Source organism: Acomys minous (genome assembly GCF_964271855.1).
Source record: "Acomys minous genome assembly, chromosome: 5".
Lineage (NCBI taxonomy): Eukaryota > Metazoa > Chordata > Mammalia > Rodentia > Muridae > Acomys > Acomys minous.
In genome coordinates, this window is record NC_140494.1 from 38,407,253 (window position 1) to 38,422,328 (window position 15,076).

Below are 15,076 nucleotides of genomic sequence, written 5' to 3' on the forward strand. Positions count from 1 at the left end.
CACAGGTTGATGCTTTCTTAGGCCAGGTGCCACTAACTCTGCTTCTTCCTTGCTTACTGTTACCAACAAAGAATATTCTGTTAATCAATAAACAGACCCAAAGTTGGGCTGGGAAACAAACATACCAACTGCATGCTTCCTACAGCCAAAAGGCTATTAAATGCTGATTAAGGTGAGATGTCACATTGCTCTTACAACTGACCTGTGCCTTTAAATATGAGACTCTTTGTCAAGGGGGACAGGTTACGGCCATGCCTGGCACAAAAAGACACAGAGGACTATACAGGTGGAAATACATGCTAGCCTAAGGGAAGGTCTAAAACCCCAAAATGTAAAGGCTACAAAGGGACAAGCACTAGCTCAAGGGGCATGTCCCATGAAAGTCTTCACTTACCAGGAAACTGGGACAGAGGGGAGGACATCCTATTGGGACTCTAGATGAGAGAAGCATGGGAGAACAGCAAAGTAGAAGGATCCAGAGGGTCCTATAAACCTACAAGAAGAACATTATGATGGGCAGATCTGGGCCCAGGGGTCCTGCTCAAACTATGGCACCAGGCAAGGACAGTATGTGCAGTAAACTTTGAACCCCTACCCAGATCTAGCCAATGGACAGGACATTCTCCACAACTGAGTGGAGAGTGGGGTCTGACTTTCACACGAACTCTGATGCCCCATATTTGACCACATCCCCTGGATGGGGAGGCCTGGTGGCACTCAGAGGAAGGATAGTAGGCTACCAAGAAGAGACTTGATACCCTATGAGCATATACAGGGGGAGGAGGTTCCCTCAGTCACAGTCATAGGGGAGGGGAGTAAGGGGAAAATGAGAGGAAGGGAGGGAGGAGTGGGAGGATACAAGGGATGGGATAACAATTGAGATATAATATGAATAATTTAATAAAATATATTTTAAAAAAGAAAAAAGAAAAAGGGACAAGGCAAAGACAGACACAACAAGTGAAAAAAAAAAAAAGAAGGTACAAGATGCCTAGGGTATACTTAAGCTCTGAAAATAATGGAGTTTATATAAAACTTGGCTATCAAGACATAACACCCATTCCATATGGAAAAAAGGGCAGGATGAAAGTAGCCACAACAAATATAAAAATCCAGGCCTAAACACTAAACAGGTAACACATACCTAGGGTATGCTTGAACACTAAAAAAAAAAAAGATTTTATATAAAGTTTATTTAAAATATAATGCCTTTTCTATTGCCCAGGGCAACCGGTTTGTCTCTTTAAGCAGGAGGCCTTCTTTCAGGAGACAGGTAGTGGCTCAGCCTAATACACGTTTAGATCTATGCAACCTTGTTTTGATTTCAGTAAGATAATGATTGTATGTTCTTTGATAGTGGTAATATTATACACCCTCTTTGAGACATGACAAAATAAAACAGACCTAAATATAAAGAGCAGAAAAACATTCTCAATTGACCTGTGCATCCTGCACATCTCATACATTTATAATTTGAAGACTGTGCAGTGCTTGTGAGAAATTATATATTTTCAGAACAATAGAACTGGACACTGATGATACTAGATCAAACCTGACAGGACTCATCCTCCAGGATGCCAAGGCGCTGCCACATCTGTTCCAGCATCCTGCATGTTCCAGCCTCATTGCTGCTCATCAGAGTCTGATCCAGGAGAGCTTTGAAGAAAGCTGCTGATCTCAATTGGTCTAGCATTTCAGACTGTTCCAAACAGGACTTCTAAGTCAGCCTAAATTTCTCAACATTTAGAGACTAGACCACAAACGCTATTGCCAGCTTTCTTAACCATTTTTCCCAATTTTATTTGGCCCCCCTAAAGGCATTCTTCATTTCATAATCAGTGAGAAGCAACCTTGAAAATGACATCCCACTTCCCTTAAGGGGGTTGGGTAGGTTTTTAGTTGTTTTCTTGGGCTATGAATGTTTATTGTCATTGGAAGTTGGTTATGTTATTTTTTAAATTATTATTTATTCAGCATTCTTCCTGCATGTGTGCCTGAATGCCAGAAAAGGGCACCATATCCAATTGTAGATGGCTGTGAGCCACCATGTGGTTGCTGGGAATTGAACTCAGGACCTTCAGAAGAACAGACAGTGCTCTTAACCTCTGAGCCATCTCTCTAGCCTTGGTTATAAGTTATTAATGGTTTTTTCAGAGAGAAAATGAAGTTACACCAGGGATTTCTCTCTTCCTTTTCTTTTCTATATCTTTCATTCTTTCTAAGGTAAGGAAAGTGGAGTTGAAAAAAAAAACAGGAGAAAATTGAAAATATAGAGAGATGATAGGACAAAAAGTATATTATTGAATCTACTCCTCAATTTAAGGATTTAATTGTTGCTCTCAAATAAGTTTATTTTTTATTCATTTAGGTAGAATTCTGCATATTGATGTAAAATAAGTTTATTTTTGATATATTGGTATAGAATTCAAATTTAAGGTTATTTTTGCCGCATATTATATACAAATTATAGGTAGTCAATCAGATTCATGGGCATGTCAAATACTAGTTGAATTTAGCACAGGAATATACATCCTAGCTTTAACAGATAGATATAATTCTATAGATAGATTATATAAAAACAATTAGATAGATAAGGTTTTCAAAACTTCAGAGACGTACAGAATATGGCATTTAAAGATGTTTTTATTATTTTAAGGATTCTTTGACAATGAAACATGTCAACTCCTGGCAGGACCCACAGGCTACTTCAAAGAAGATAAGGAGTATCAAGAAACCTTTATCTAAAGATGGCTTCAAATATGACAAGCCAGCCATGTGGGCAAAGAAAATGCCCTTCCTCATTTCTACCACAGACAGAATACTGCCTGAAATGAGCATGCTTGGAATGCAGGCTGAGTCAACTGCCGAACTCTGGCAAGACAGGGTAAACAAGTCCTCAATATTCCTGCTTCACAAATATATCTGTCAGATATACTGGGCCAGAAGGCTGAAGATGATGCTCCAACGTTATATAGAGTGTTGGATGACTATCTAGGCAGCGAACTATCTCTGTCATTTTCTCATTTTGGAAGCTGCTAACTTGTGCTTCCTGTTTACTCAGGTAATTAATTTTATTTGTTTTCAAGTCTCTGATGGGGTTGAAAACTACATTATTACAGTTTACAATTCAGTTTAGTTATTTACAAATTAAAGATGCTTTAAAGTCTAGATAGTGGTTTAATTTAATAGGTTGATAAAAAAATAGTTTATGTACAAAACTCTAGACTGTCATCGATAGGACAGATAATATTTTCTTCAAAGTTGCCAAATACCTTTAACTCGGCATTATGTAAATATGTAAATTATGTAAATTATAATTGTTCTTAGGTTTTGTTAATATTAAAAAATGGTCTTTATATTTAGACAGAAAGGAGGCGTTGTTAGAGGCTGGTCTGATTATGTGTTCTGATGCTAATTACTAGCTAACAAGATCTAGTTACTGCCCTGAACCTTGCATCTCAGATTGGCTGAATAAAATACTTGAGCAAGGCAGAAGGGAGGGGCAGAGTGAAGGTTCAAGGGCTTTGAGCAGAGAGAATCTTAGGATAGAGAGGCAGACCTGATGGAGAAGGAAGAAGGAGCATCACTATGGGGTAGGAAAAGAGCCACGTGGGCCCAGAGGAGGAACTCTGGAGCGCCTCATGGAAAGAGATGGCCAACATGAAGAACCTGAGGAGTATTGTGGGATTATGGATGGGAAGTAGACCCAACAGAAATTACTAGAAGCAGATGGAATGGGCTGGAGACTAGGAGATAATGGAGAATATCTTAGGAGGTAATATCTACTTTGCCCAGGTGAAAATAGGCTATTCTAAAATACACCCGGTGTCTGCATCTTTACTGAGTGTATAAGTGGGTGAGATAATACCATCGTAATGATTATAAATAATAAGCATTTAGTAGGCCATACCTAAGACTAACAGTAACAAGGTCCTAGCTTCACGTCCCTAAGTTACAAGGAAAGCTTTTAAAACGGAAGTGTATGACCGTCTCTTTAAGGTGCACCACTCCTGATCATGCCACTTTCTTTCTAATCTAAACCACACATTTAAATGGGGGCGGGGCATGAACACAAGAAGAAATAGTTCTAAGGTACATGACTAATTGCAATTTTCCTTGAAGTTTCCCTATGAACCTCATTGGTGTAAGCACAAGGTCCCATGAGATACTGCACAAAGGGAGCCAATTTCATGCTGACAATTAATTGAGAATTCGTCGTGGACGTGATCCTCACCCAGGAAGACAAGGTGGCTGTAAGTCTCCAACATCACATCCTTGTACAAATTCCACTGAGCAGGCTCCAGGCATTCCCACTCCTCTGCAGAGAAGTGAATGACCACATCCCAGAACGACAGCATGTCCTGAAATAGAGAAAAAAGCGTGACTCCCACACATTATGCTAATTACAGCCATCAACAATAACATAAATGCCTAGGGGCATCACGGGCTTCTCCACACAAATGTCAGGGTCACCCAGAGTGAGAGGAGAGCTGAAAGCGCTTCAGATACAGGGAAGTAATGGCCCTGAAATACTTGTGATGTGGTGCTGGGATGTTACAGAAGACCCATCTTTAAGTAAAGTGGATGGCAGAAGGACCTAGAAACTCCTATGGACATTGTATTTTTAAGAACCATAAAACAGAGTATGAGCGCATCTACAAAACAGTGTGTTGGGGCTGGAGAGATGGCTCAGGAGTCAAGAGCTGTGGTTGCTCTTCCAAAGACCTGGGGTTGACTCGGAGAAGCTCTATGGCTGCTCACAACTAAGTGTCTAACTGCAGTGAAAGAAGATCAGACAACCTCTTAGACACGCCTTCTACCAAATTATAATCGTATATAGCCACCTTAGCTAGAGCTCCTAGTTCCGCCATGAAACTCCATGACCAGAAATGAACTCAGGGACAAAAGGGCCTATTGTGCTTCCACATCCACAGCACTGTTCACTATAGCACAAAGTTGGGACAAGGTCCTACAGTGGCTTATAGTTTTTCATTTACCAGAGTCTGAAGAACTAAAATATATACACCATGCCATAGGCTCACAATCAGAACTCTAATGTGCCTTTGCCTTGAAATCTGGGAAGGATGGCTCTGAAATTGCACATCTGTTGAAAATGATGGATATCTTGGAAATGCCTTTACAGATAAAAGCTCATGATGCTTCAACATGTGTATCCGTTAGAACACTATTTTAGATGATATGGCATAGAATGTTACAGCTATATCTTACAACCTTACAGGACAAACAGTTGCAGAAAAGTCAAACAAGACTTCTGAGAGAATGCTCATAGAACAGAAGCGGGATAAGGAATCTCCCAGGGATAGATTAAGTCATGCTTTGTTAACTTTAATTTTTAAAAAATACCAATGAGACAAGTACCACAGCTGCTGAAGTACACTGGAATTAGATCAACATATATATGTGATGATCTCAGAATGGAAGAAAGGAAATGTGTTGAGTTGGGGAGGAGATTTTATATTTCTTTTCACAGGAGAAGAAAAGCTATGCATTCTATCCAAATTGTCCTCCCTTTCTCTGCTGGTCTCTCTTCCCCTCAAAGCCAAAGAACTTTAGCCATGCCTATCCCATTTGCCCTGGTGGGCTGGCTTTTTATTGATCAAATGGGAATGAGGTTACAAACATTTTGGGGTACGCAAGTCTTGCTCATTTGGGAATCAACCAGACCACACCCCAACACACAGTAAATACAAATGTGTTCCTAATCATCAACACATGATGGCAATAACAAATGGATGCTAGTGGAAAATTGGAAATTAGATTTCAAGCACAGTCAATAGAACTTCTCTAAGCATAGGTGTAAGGATTGATAATTAGTACAATGCAATTTGCATGGATTTCTGTCAGGTTGCTGGTGCTCAGAAGTGAGAGGAACCAGAAAAAGTAATTACTACACCCAATAAACATTTTTTAAAAATACTCCTTTTAAAATATAGTGTAGCCTAGGCTTGCCTTATGCCTATGAAGCAGAGGATAAATTTGAACTCTAGAGTTCCTGACAACTCCTCAAAATACAGAGATGAGAGACATGAATCATAGACTAGACTTAAGCTCACCTTTCAGTTGTAGGGCTGTTTAATTCCATATATATGTAAATATTTGGTGCCTGTAAGTGATACATGAGCATGCTGCTGTATCTGTCTCTACACAGGGAAGCTGTTGGCTGGACAAGGCCGTGTGCTTTCCGCACTTCACACAATGTTATTATTTTTCCTACAGATTAGCAGTACTGACTAAGGACTATCTTAGATGTGGTTGGAAACACACTGAAAATTCCAGTAGAGAGGGCAAGGAGGTCTACAGGCCACACTTCCTAAGAGTAGATTTCAATGTCATAAGTCAGTCTCCAGCACATACACACTTGGGTTGACAGAAGAGTGACAGTACATGCAAGGTCACTCAAGATAGGGGGAGGGGCTGCGGAGGAGAAACCCTGAAAAGCCTGTGTCTGGCTGTGAGTGAAGAACTCTTGAGAGGTGGCTGTGGCTGCAGAGACTGATGGCCCATGAGGACGTTCAGTGCTGCGTACAGACTGGAGTTTTACAGGTTTGGGGTGACTGCCTTACCTTGGGCTGGCTTCACCCTTCAGGAACACTCAGTCCTTGTCTCACTCTGGAGTGGCCCAAACAGTTTGTGACAACTGATAAAAACCTCTTAGAATCCACTGACAAGACAGAACACGAGCGTCTATCGTCCCCATGCTGAGAACGTCATCAGACAGTATCCCAGGCGCACAGAACAGCTCTCCCTGCGCAGAGGACCTGCTCTCTGGGGCGCCCACCCGTGTATTTCATCCTTTCTTTGATTGCTGACGTTCAGTGTTCTGTAAAGCCATGAACCTGCTTCCTTGTTGAAGCATGGAATCCAGGGTAACCTAAATCTGTATTCCCAGGTCATGGACATGCAAATAGCTCCAGAATTAACTATCTCTTTACCTTTAAGATGAGAGATGTGGGTTTTGTACAAACAGGAACCTACTATATGCAAATCACAAGACCCTGAGTGTGTTACAACTTTCCAATTCATCTTATATTCTCTCCAACACAGTACAAAGTCTTGGGGAAATCTTTCTAGAAACATTCAGGGAGCATCAGTGAACCTGGCTTCCAGAGAGAGTGACAAAAATGCATTGAAGAGTTTAATCACTGCTGATAACATGAACAGATAGAAGAACCATGTAAAGAGCCGGGCAGATTAGCAGGGCCATTTCTTCCCTCCCTTTCAGAAACATTCCCGCCCATATCATGAGCTCCAGTTCTCACATCTGAAAAGGAGCCCAATTTGCAGACACTACACAGTCTCAGAATTGATGAGGTATTACTGTCTAGTGATTTTTACTTTGAAGTGTAAAATCCATAATTATGTTGTGTAAGGATAGGTTCATGCCATTTCTAAGATTATTCTGTGGTTATATAGCAATGTATTGTGATGTTTGTACACTAGGAACTCCTATTAAAACCGAGGCATCCATAAATCTAAGAGTTCATTCTGAAGGAAAAGGCACGAACATCCCATTGAACAACCGCTCTCACAGGACTCTCTGTCCCTGAAAACTAGGAACTTTAGGAAGTTCTGTGAGTTCAAACCAGGAGTACTAGGTCGGACATAAAGTATAGGAGAGGCTAGATGTCCACGTGTTCCAGATGTCCTGAGAAACCTGACTACAGTCGTGGGAGCCTCGGACAGCCACGTAGGCCATGATTACCCAGCAAAGATGACTGAGCTCTCTCAGCTACTCAGGCACAGGCAGTCAGCAGACTTAACCTGCCCTCGAAATCCTGTTGTTTCCAACCTTCTCCCTGTCAAACTTGTACCCAAGGCCAGTGGCCCAGCCTAGGTCAGCACTGCACATCCATGTCAGCTTCCCTGGTCTCCCATACAGCCCAAGTGAGCTCCCTCCTTGCCGGACCCGCTACCCTGCACAGTTCCTCAAATCTGCAGGACGCCGCTGCTGCCTGCACCAACCTCCATGTCAGAGATGCCAGCCCAGCGCTGAGCAGGACACTCCCCTAACTTTGGAAAGAAGCGAAGTTTGGAAAAGGAATGCGGAAGGTCGATACCCACAATCCTTTCTTGTGACGTCACAGTGGTCGGGACTACATTTCCCACAAGTCGGTGCGAAGAACTTCCAGAAAAGAAGATTGTACAGTACCTTAGTTCCTGCCACAGTGCATACAGGCTAGGATGGAAAGAAACAGGCTTCAGGACAGGGACAGCCACAGGGGATTCAAGCTGTTTTAAATTCTTATCCGACACAGCACTCGATCTTAGCCTGTGAGTCGAGCCTTTCACAGTAATGTTTATCAGAGTCACCTAGTTCTTTCTGCTAAAAAGGTGTAGGTGTTAGGAGTAGGGAGAGCAGGGGGAGAAAGGGACAGGTGAAAAAATGGAAATAGGAGGTGGGGGCGTCTCTGGGACTTCCAGAGACCTGGGATCGGGCAAACCCCAGGAAGTCAGTGCTGGTCATCCAGCTGAGACTCCTAGCAATGTTGAATATGGAGCCTAAAGTGGCCACCTCCTGCAGCTACCTAGGACTTCTAGTGGAGGGATAAGGACATCAACCTACCCACAAAGCCTTCGAAATTTGTCCTGCCCACAAGATGCACGGTGACAAAGATGGAACAAAGACTGAGGGAATGGCCAGCCAAACACTGGCCGTACTTGAGTCCCATCCTATGGGAGGGAACCAATCCCTGACGCTATGAATGCTATTCTACTGTGCTTGCAGACAGGAGCCTAGCATAACAACTCCTCTCAGAGGCTCTACCCAGCGGCTGATGGAAAAATAAATACAGATACACACAGCCAAACCTTAGACAGAGCTCAAGGAGTCCCATGGAAGAGTTGGGGGGAACGAATGAGGGAGCCGGAAGAGTCAAGGACACCACAAGAAGATCTACTCATTCAAGGAACCTGGGCCCATGGCAGCTAACAGACACTGAACCAACAACCAAAGAGCATCCATGGACTGGTCCTAGGACCCCCCTGCACATATACAGCAGATAGGTAGCTTGGTCTTCATGTGAATCCACTAACATCTGGGGGAGGGGCTACGACTTAGATGCCTCTCATTTCCCTAACTGGACTGCCTTCCCTGGCCTTGATGTGACAGGATGTGCCTAGTCCTGCAATAACTTAATGTGCCAGAACCAGTTGGTAACCATGGGGGACCACCCCGTTCTCTGTGGAAAGGAGAGACGAGAATGGAGGTGGGGAAATTGGGGTGGAGGCGGGGTGGGAGAGAAAGGAGGATGGGATGCAAACAGGATGTAAAGTGAATAAATAAGTTTTTTTTTTTTTAAAAAAAATAAGGAAGCAGGAAGGTAATTTAGGCCTCAGAATTATCTCTTTAAGATGTTTATTGAAGCCATCCTTGGCGACCCTTGCCTCTTACCCAGCCAGCCTCTCAGAAGCTTAAGAGAGAAGATTTGGAAATCAAGGCCAGTCACCAGTGTTCTCTGAGCACATGCTTTCCTCCTCTGCATCTCTCCAAGAGGAGGGCAGGGCCCCTGGGATCGTGTCAGTCTGTGCAGTGACTCTTGGTCCATTGTGCATTATAGGATAGTTCCCTCTGCTCCAGGTTTCATGTTTCTTATTGAATTTCCTGTCTGTCCTCTGCTCCTGTCAGGGTTCACATTTGGCACTATTTGAACATCAGCCTGAATGTCCCACACTTCTCCTGAGCAGAACACTGAGGTGATTCCTCCTTGAACACAAAGGTATCAGAAATATGTTCACAGGACTGTCAAATGAGCTCACTGTAGTAGCACGGTCCCATTGGAACCGAGGAGTACTGAGAATGCCCACATGGTCTAAGCAGTGAGGATTCCTGTGCAGCTCAGGCCTGAGACAAAGATACAAACCCCATCACAGGAAGGTTTCGTGCTGTCATGATGCATACTCATTCACAGGGAAGCTGTTTCTGAGGGGAGAAGGTTCGAGGTTCCTATTCTGTTCTTCTATTGCAGGCAGTGTATTAGCCCAGTGACAGGGAACAGCTTCCTCAACTTGGAGAAACTAGAGTCAAGAAGCAATACAGTAAGCTGGGCCCCTGATTGGCAAGGCTGCTTAGAATGAGGTCATGACTGGTCAGTCCTCCTCCTGAATGCTGCAGTGAAGGGCACTGTCAGCAACCTTAAGAGCTTAGCATTTCTGAGCATGGCTAGACTTTCTGTGTGTGTGTGTGTGTGTGTGTGTGTGTGTGTGTGTGTGTGTACATGTATCTTTGTGTCTATTACATACAAAGCTTACTAAGAAGGTGCTCATTCATAGAAGAAGTGCTGATCCATCCAGATGCAGCGTTCCTTCGCAACTCTTCTGCAGTCTCCAGTTCTTCCTAGTGGGGTTGTTTAATTAAAGAGTAGGAGGAGCTACTACAGTGTAAGCACAAATAGAAAACACAAAATCTAAGAGGAAGCCCCATTCAGCAGGATATTTCGAACCTAGACATAATTATGGAAAAGTCTACCCAAGCCAAATTCTCAGTCCTAATATGTTTAGACCACATTGACAGTTTTAACTCTATTGCCTATAATATATTTTATGACATATTAATAATATTATTTAATTTCCTCCCATTGAAACATTCATTAGGTGTGATGTTTGGTGGAAACACTTTGACATCTGGTCTTACAGGCTAAAGATATGGTTCAGTTGTTGAGTATTTAATGTTCTTGCAGAGTATGTGAGTTTGTGTTCCAACATTGACATGGTAGCTCCCAAAAATATGTAGCATCAGTTCTAGATAAATCTGGATAGGAGTCTGCCCAGCTAAAATACTTAAGGTTTAAAATATTAAAAAGCTTCTGTGTTGTTATTCATATTATTCATATAGGCCATAAGCTGTCTGGCCTAAGCATCCTGCTATACATTCTAGATTAGAAAACAAACAAACAAAACAAAACAAAGAACATGATAAAGCCTAAAAATCAGAATGCCAATCTTAGCTTTGGGTTGAAAAACGCCCTGGGAAAATTTGGTGTTGACTTTCTTTATATCCTGCTTGTATACAGCATACTGTCAGAAGTTGAGGCAAGAGCAGTTATTGGCCCATGGGTAGCTTTGCCACACTTGAAACAAACTTCATATGAAGGAACTTATACCTATCATCTTCTTTGAAGTAATATGATGGTGCTACCAGGAGCAGATATATCTCACTGTCCGAAATACTTTTATTATGAAACATCTTTAAATGCCCTACTGTGTAGATCTTGGTGGTTTTTGAAGACTACCTATTTCAGTATATTTGAATAGGCAAATGTTGCTTGTTTCTAGCTATTTACAATCTAATTTACTATAAAAAAATCTACAAGAGGCTAAATAAACCTTATTTCTGTGATTAACTAAACTAGACTCTAACAAGACCTTAAGTTTGATTGACTATTCGTTTGCATTTGTTATTTATCTTAAACTGTCTGAAATAGCAGCTTTCAAAAGGACTAGAACTTCATATTGCATTTGTAAATGAGTTTCACAGGTACAATACCTAAATCAAGAGTTGAAACATATATATAGTATGCCATAAGTAATAGAACCTTAAATTTGTATCAATATACATGTCTATAGCAATTATGTTGTTGCTTTATAGTCTCAAATTAGATTCAATAACTTGCCCTTTTATCTTATTATTCCTATCTCTCTTTTCATTCCTTCTTCCTCTTTTCTGCCCTAATACTAGATAGGAGAGACAGAAGGACAGAGGAAAGAAAAAGAGAGAAAGAAATCCCTGAATCCAACCTCCTTTTCTTGGTTTCCTCCATGACCAAGACCATTAACAAGTTAGAAACAGCCTTCCTAAGACAACAACAAACCACCATCCATTGCATGGCAAAAATCAACCAATCCACCTCATGGAAATGGGAGTTTGCTTCCTGTTGTCTGGGGCAATGGCATCTTTTGGGGGAATTAAATTTGGAAATTGGCCAAGTCCTAGGAGTGCTATCTGTATCATTTGTTGTCCTGTCTTTGTGGAATGGGAAAGTTCAGGGCTCAACTGAAGTCCTGGCTGGAAATGTCTGTGAGGCTGTCCCAACTTAGACAGCCATTTTGAAGGTGTTCTGGGTGCAGATTTTTGAGGAAACGGGTATTGAGTCAGACTGTGAAGCTGGATCATGTGAGCTACTTGTCTTCCTTGGTGTCTGTCTAGTCCTTTTCTTCAGATGTTTCACTTTTGCATCTCTTGATTCATTAGCTAGATGCTTTTATTTCCCAGAGTGGGGGGGAAACCCTGCCCCAACATTAACTCTGTGGGTTCTTTTGGCGGATTATAGCTTTCCTAGGCCAAAATGGTTTTTGGCAACAGAAAATGTATGATGCTTTAATTGAAATTAGAAGACAATAAATTTTAAAAATTGAAAACAAATATACCTTAATATATACAGTATTCTTCCCTCTTATTCAAGTTATAAATGTATTTAGTTTTAGATCACAAAGTACATTCTATTTCAGCCTGCCTTTTAAAAGTTTTCTAAATTTAAATCACTGTAATTCTTATGTGCCTGGCTCTGCCTCATAATTTTTGGGATTAAAGGCATGTACCTCCCAAATGCTGGGATTAAAGGTGTGAACCACCACCACCTAGATATGGATTCCTTTCTTCTTCTTCTTCTTCTTCTTCTTCTTCTTCTTCTTCTTCTTCTTCTTCTTCTTCTTTTTCTTCTTCTTTTGATGTTAGGGATAAACTTTCAAGATTTTGGAATATGTACTCTATCATTTTTGATGATTTATTTTGAATTAGTTCCCTGGACTAAACATACAGTGTTTATTAAATATGATGCCAATTCGTCCACTATTTCATTATTTTCAGATGTTTGGTCTGTCTCACCTGTATGAGCTACATAAAATTCAATACCTTTGCTAAGTTTTGCTAGGTTTTGCCATTTCCATTTTCACCTCCCATGACCAGATATCTTTGCCATTTATCTACCAGTTAGTGGTTTTCCATTTTGATAACGATATAGCTGTACCATTGCACACACACCATGAATTGGAGAAGATAGAGATTTCCCTTTTGCTTTTCTAGTTGTTTGCCTTAGAGCCAAGAGTGCTGCACTGATTTTTGTAGCTCCTTCTTCAGTGTTGGCCATTCCTTCCACTGGTCTATAGGCTGCTGCTTTCTGTTAATTTTATTAACATCAGTGGCTGATGAATCATCAATAAACCCTACATTAGCCAAATGCTGTGACTATTCTGTTTGTCTCCACAGTTCAATGGGTGCCTCTTTTCAAGGAGTAGTGTGCAGTTTAGGGATGGAGAGTACAGGCAACTGACCAATTTCTCCACTGGAGGAAGGCACAGTGGCTTTTGATAGCACATCCTGGTCATAAGGAAATCAGCTAGGCACAAGTTCCACAGTAATAACTTCGCTTCCATGGCTAAGCCTGCAAAGGACTCAGGCTTGCAAGGATTCAATCTATCACTTTAAGTGGTGCTTTTATGACCACAGGGTGGCTGGCATTAACTGAGTATTAGGTTCTCTATGCCTTGTAAAATGTTTGCAATAGAAGCCCACAGGCAAATGTTGTTGTACTCCCTTTTGCTTTATGAAGAGTCTCTAGTCTCCAATTCACTAATAAATATGATATCCATAATATTGGTCAGGCTTCCATGCACAAAGATGAGCTTACTGACAGTCAGAAAAGCTGTTCTTTGTTCCTGTCCTCATTGTAAATTAGTTGCCTTTCTAGTAACCATGTGGGAATCTTTATGACAATCTGTAAATATGATATGTAATTTCGCTAGTGTACAAACATACCAATTAAGAAGTATGTCTGGTTTTTATTACTGAGTGCTGGGATTTAAAGGCATGTTCCACCACCAACTTGTTCATTATAATGTTAGACTTTAGAAAACAATGAAGTTATAGAGATTAGCCTGTTTCTGCTGTGATTAAATGCATGGGCTACCACTGCCCTGCTTAAATATTTCATCTTAGCTCCAAATCACTCCAAATCTTAGAGATTTAGAAAACAAGGTTGAATTGTAGTAACCATTTGAATACAGTTAAAACATCTTATATCTCTTAACTGTGTTTTTAATACCAAACAACAAATGTATTTTTAAAAAGAAAACTCAAAAGTTGATGTCTAAAATGGTATGAAATGTGGTAATCTACAGCCTAACATTCTAATATGGAATTAAAACATGTGGTTTAAGAAAAGACAACTTTCATTTCAGGTGAGCAAGGCAAGTGGAGTAAGCTCAGATGTTTCAATATGTAAAACAACTCTTCTGCATATTGAGGGTCAGTAACTATATTAATAAACCCAGAAAAATTGCATAATACCATCAGAATGACATACAGCTCTGAATTTTGAACTGAATCACAAGGGCTCTGATCCACTTTACATATTTTTCTTGACTTATAACCCACCTTTCCTGGTTTATTTGCATAAGAATAGAATGCAGGGGTTCCAGAAATTGGTGTCCCTCTTCCTATATGAGGAAGAATCCAAGTAGCTCTTTTTATAACATAAAGCCTCTTACTTTGGGGGTACTTGTTGTTAATCTCTCCCAATTAACTGTTAACCTCTTACTTCAATCTCTCTGCCAGTGTTCATTTTCTGCCCACAATGAGGCAATTTGAACATTAATAAAGGGTACCACAATTTCTACTTGTTCTATTACTTCTAATTGACAAAGTCTCATTTTTCCTTTCAGAGTCCATTCAGAAACCTTTTCTACATAGGACTTTATTTTTTTACTCTGTTTCTGTAGAAAACCAACCAACGAAACAAAAATTTATTCTATGATATTATCCTTTTTTCTGTGTAAGATTTCCCATGGGAGAATAAATAGAAAGTAAAATATCTAAAATACAATCCAGCAGGTCCACATGTGCATCCTGTAATATCTTTCTACCAGAGCTAATTCTCTATCAGCCTCAGCTGATAATTTTCTTGTACTATTTAAGTCCTTATCACCCTGTAAGGTTTGAAATAAATTAATTAGTTGTTGAGTCATTCATCCAACTGTGGGCCATAGCCAGTTTATATCTCCCAGTAATTTTTGAAAATCATTAAGAGTTTGTAACTGATCTCTTCTGATTTGTACTTTCTGT

At 40.7% G+C, this 15,076-nt stretch overlaps 1 protein-coding gene and 1 long non-coding RNA gene across 5 annotated transcripts in view; one reads left to right on the top strand and one right to left on the bottom strand.

Annotated features, from left to right (window-relative positions):
• LOC311598058 (zinc finger protein 58-like) overlaps nucleotides 1-15,076 on the bottom strand; it is a 29,108-nt gene that overhangs the window by 7,398 nt on the left and 6,634 nt on the right. For both annotated transcript variants that reach the window (XM_084782858.1, XM_084782859.1), the window contains exon 2: nucleotides 4,235-4,361. In XM_084782858.1, the coding sequence (XP_084638984.1) occupies nucleotides 4,235-4,361 (127 nt within the window). The remainder of the gene's footprint in view (nucleotides 1-4,234; nucleotides 4,362-15,076) is intronic.
• Nucleotides 8,156-11,945, top strand: LOC311598074. 3 transcript variants are annotated; one of them, XR_014779471.1, is made up of 5 exons: nucleotides 8,156-8,292; nucleotides 8,747-9,024; nucleotides 9,647-9,737; nucleotides 9,987-10,056; nucleotides 11,696-11,945. It is a non-coding gene; the product is annotated as an uncharacterized lncRNA (long non-coding RNA). The 3 variants fall into 3 exon arrangements; XR_014779472.1 differs by having other exon boundaries at nucleotides 8,160-9,024; XR_014779473.1 differs by lacking the exon at nucleotides 9,647-9,737 and having other exon boundaries at nucleotides 8,160-9,024.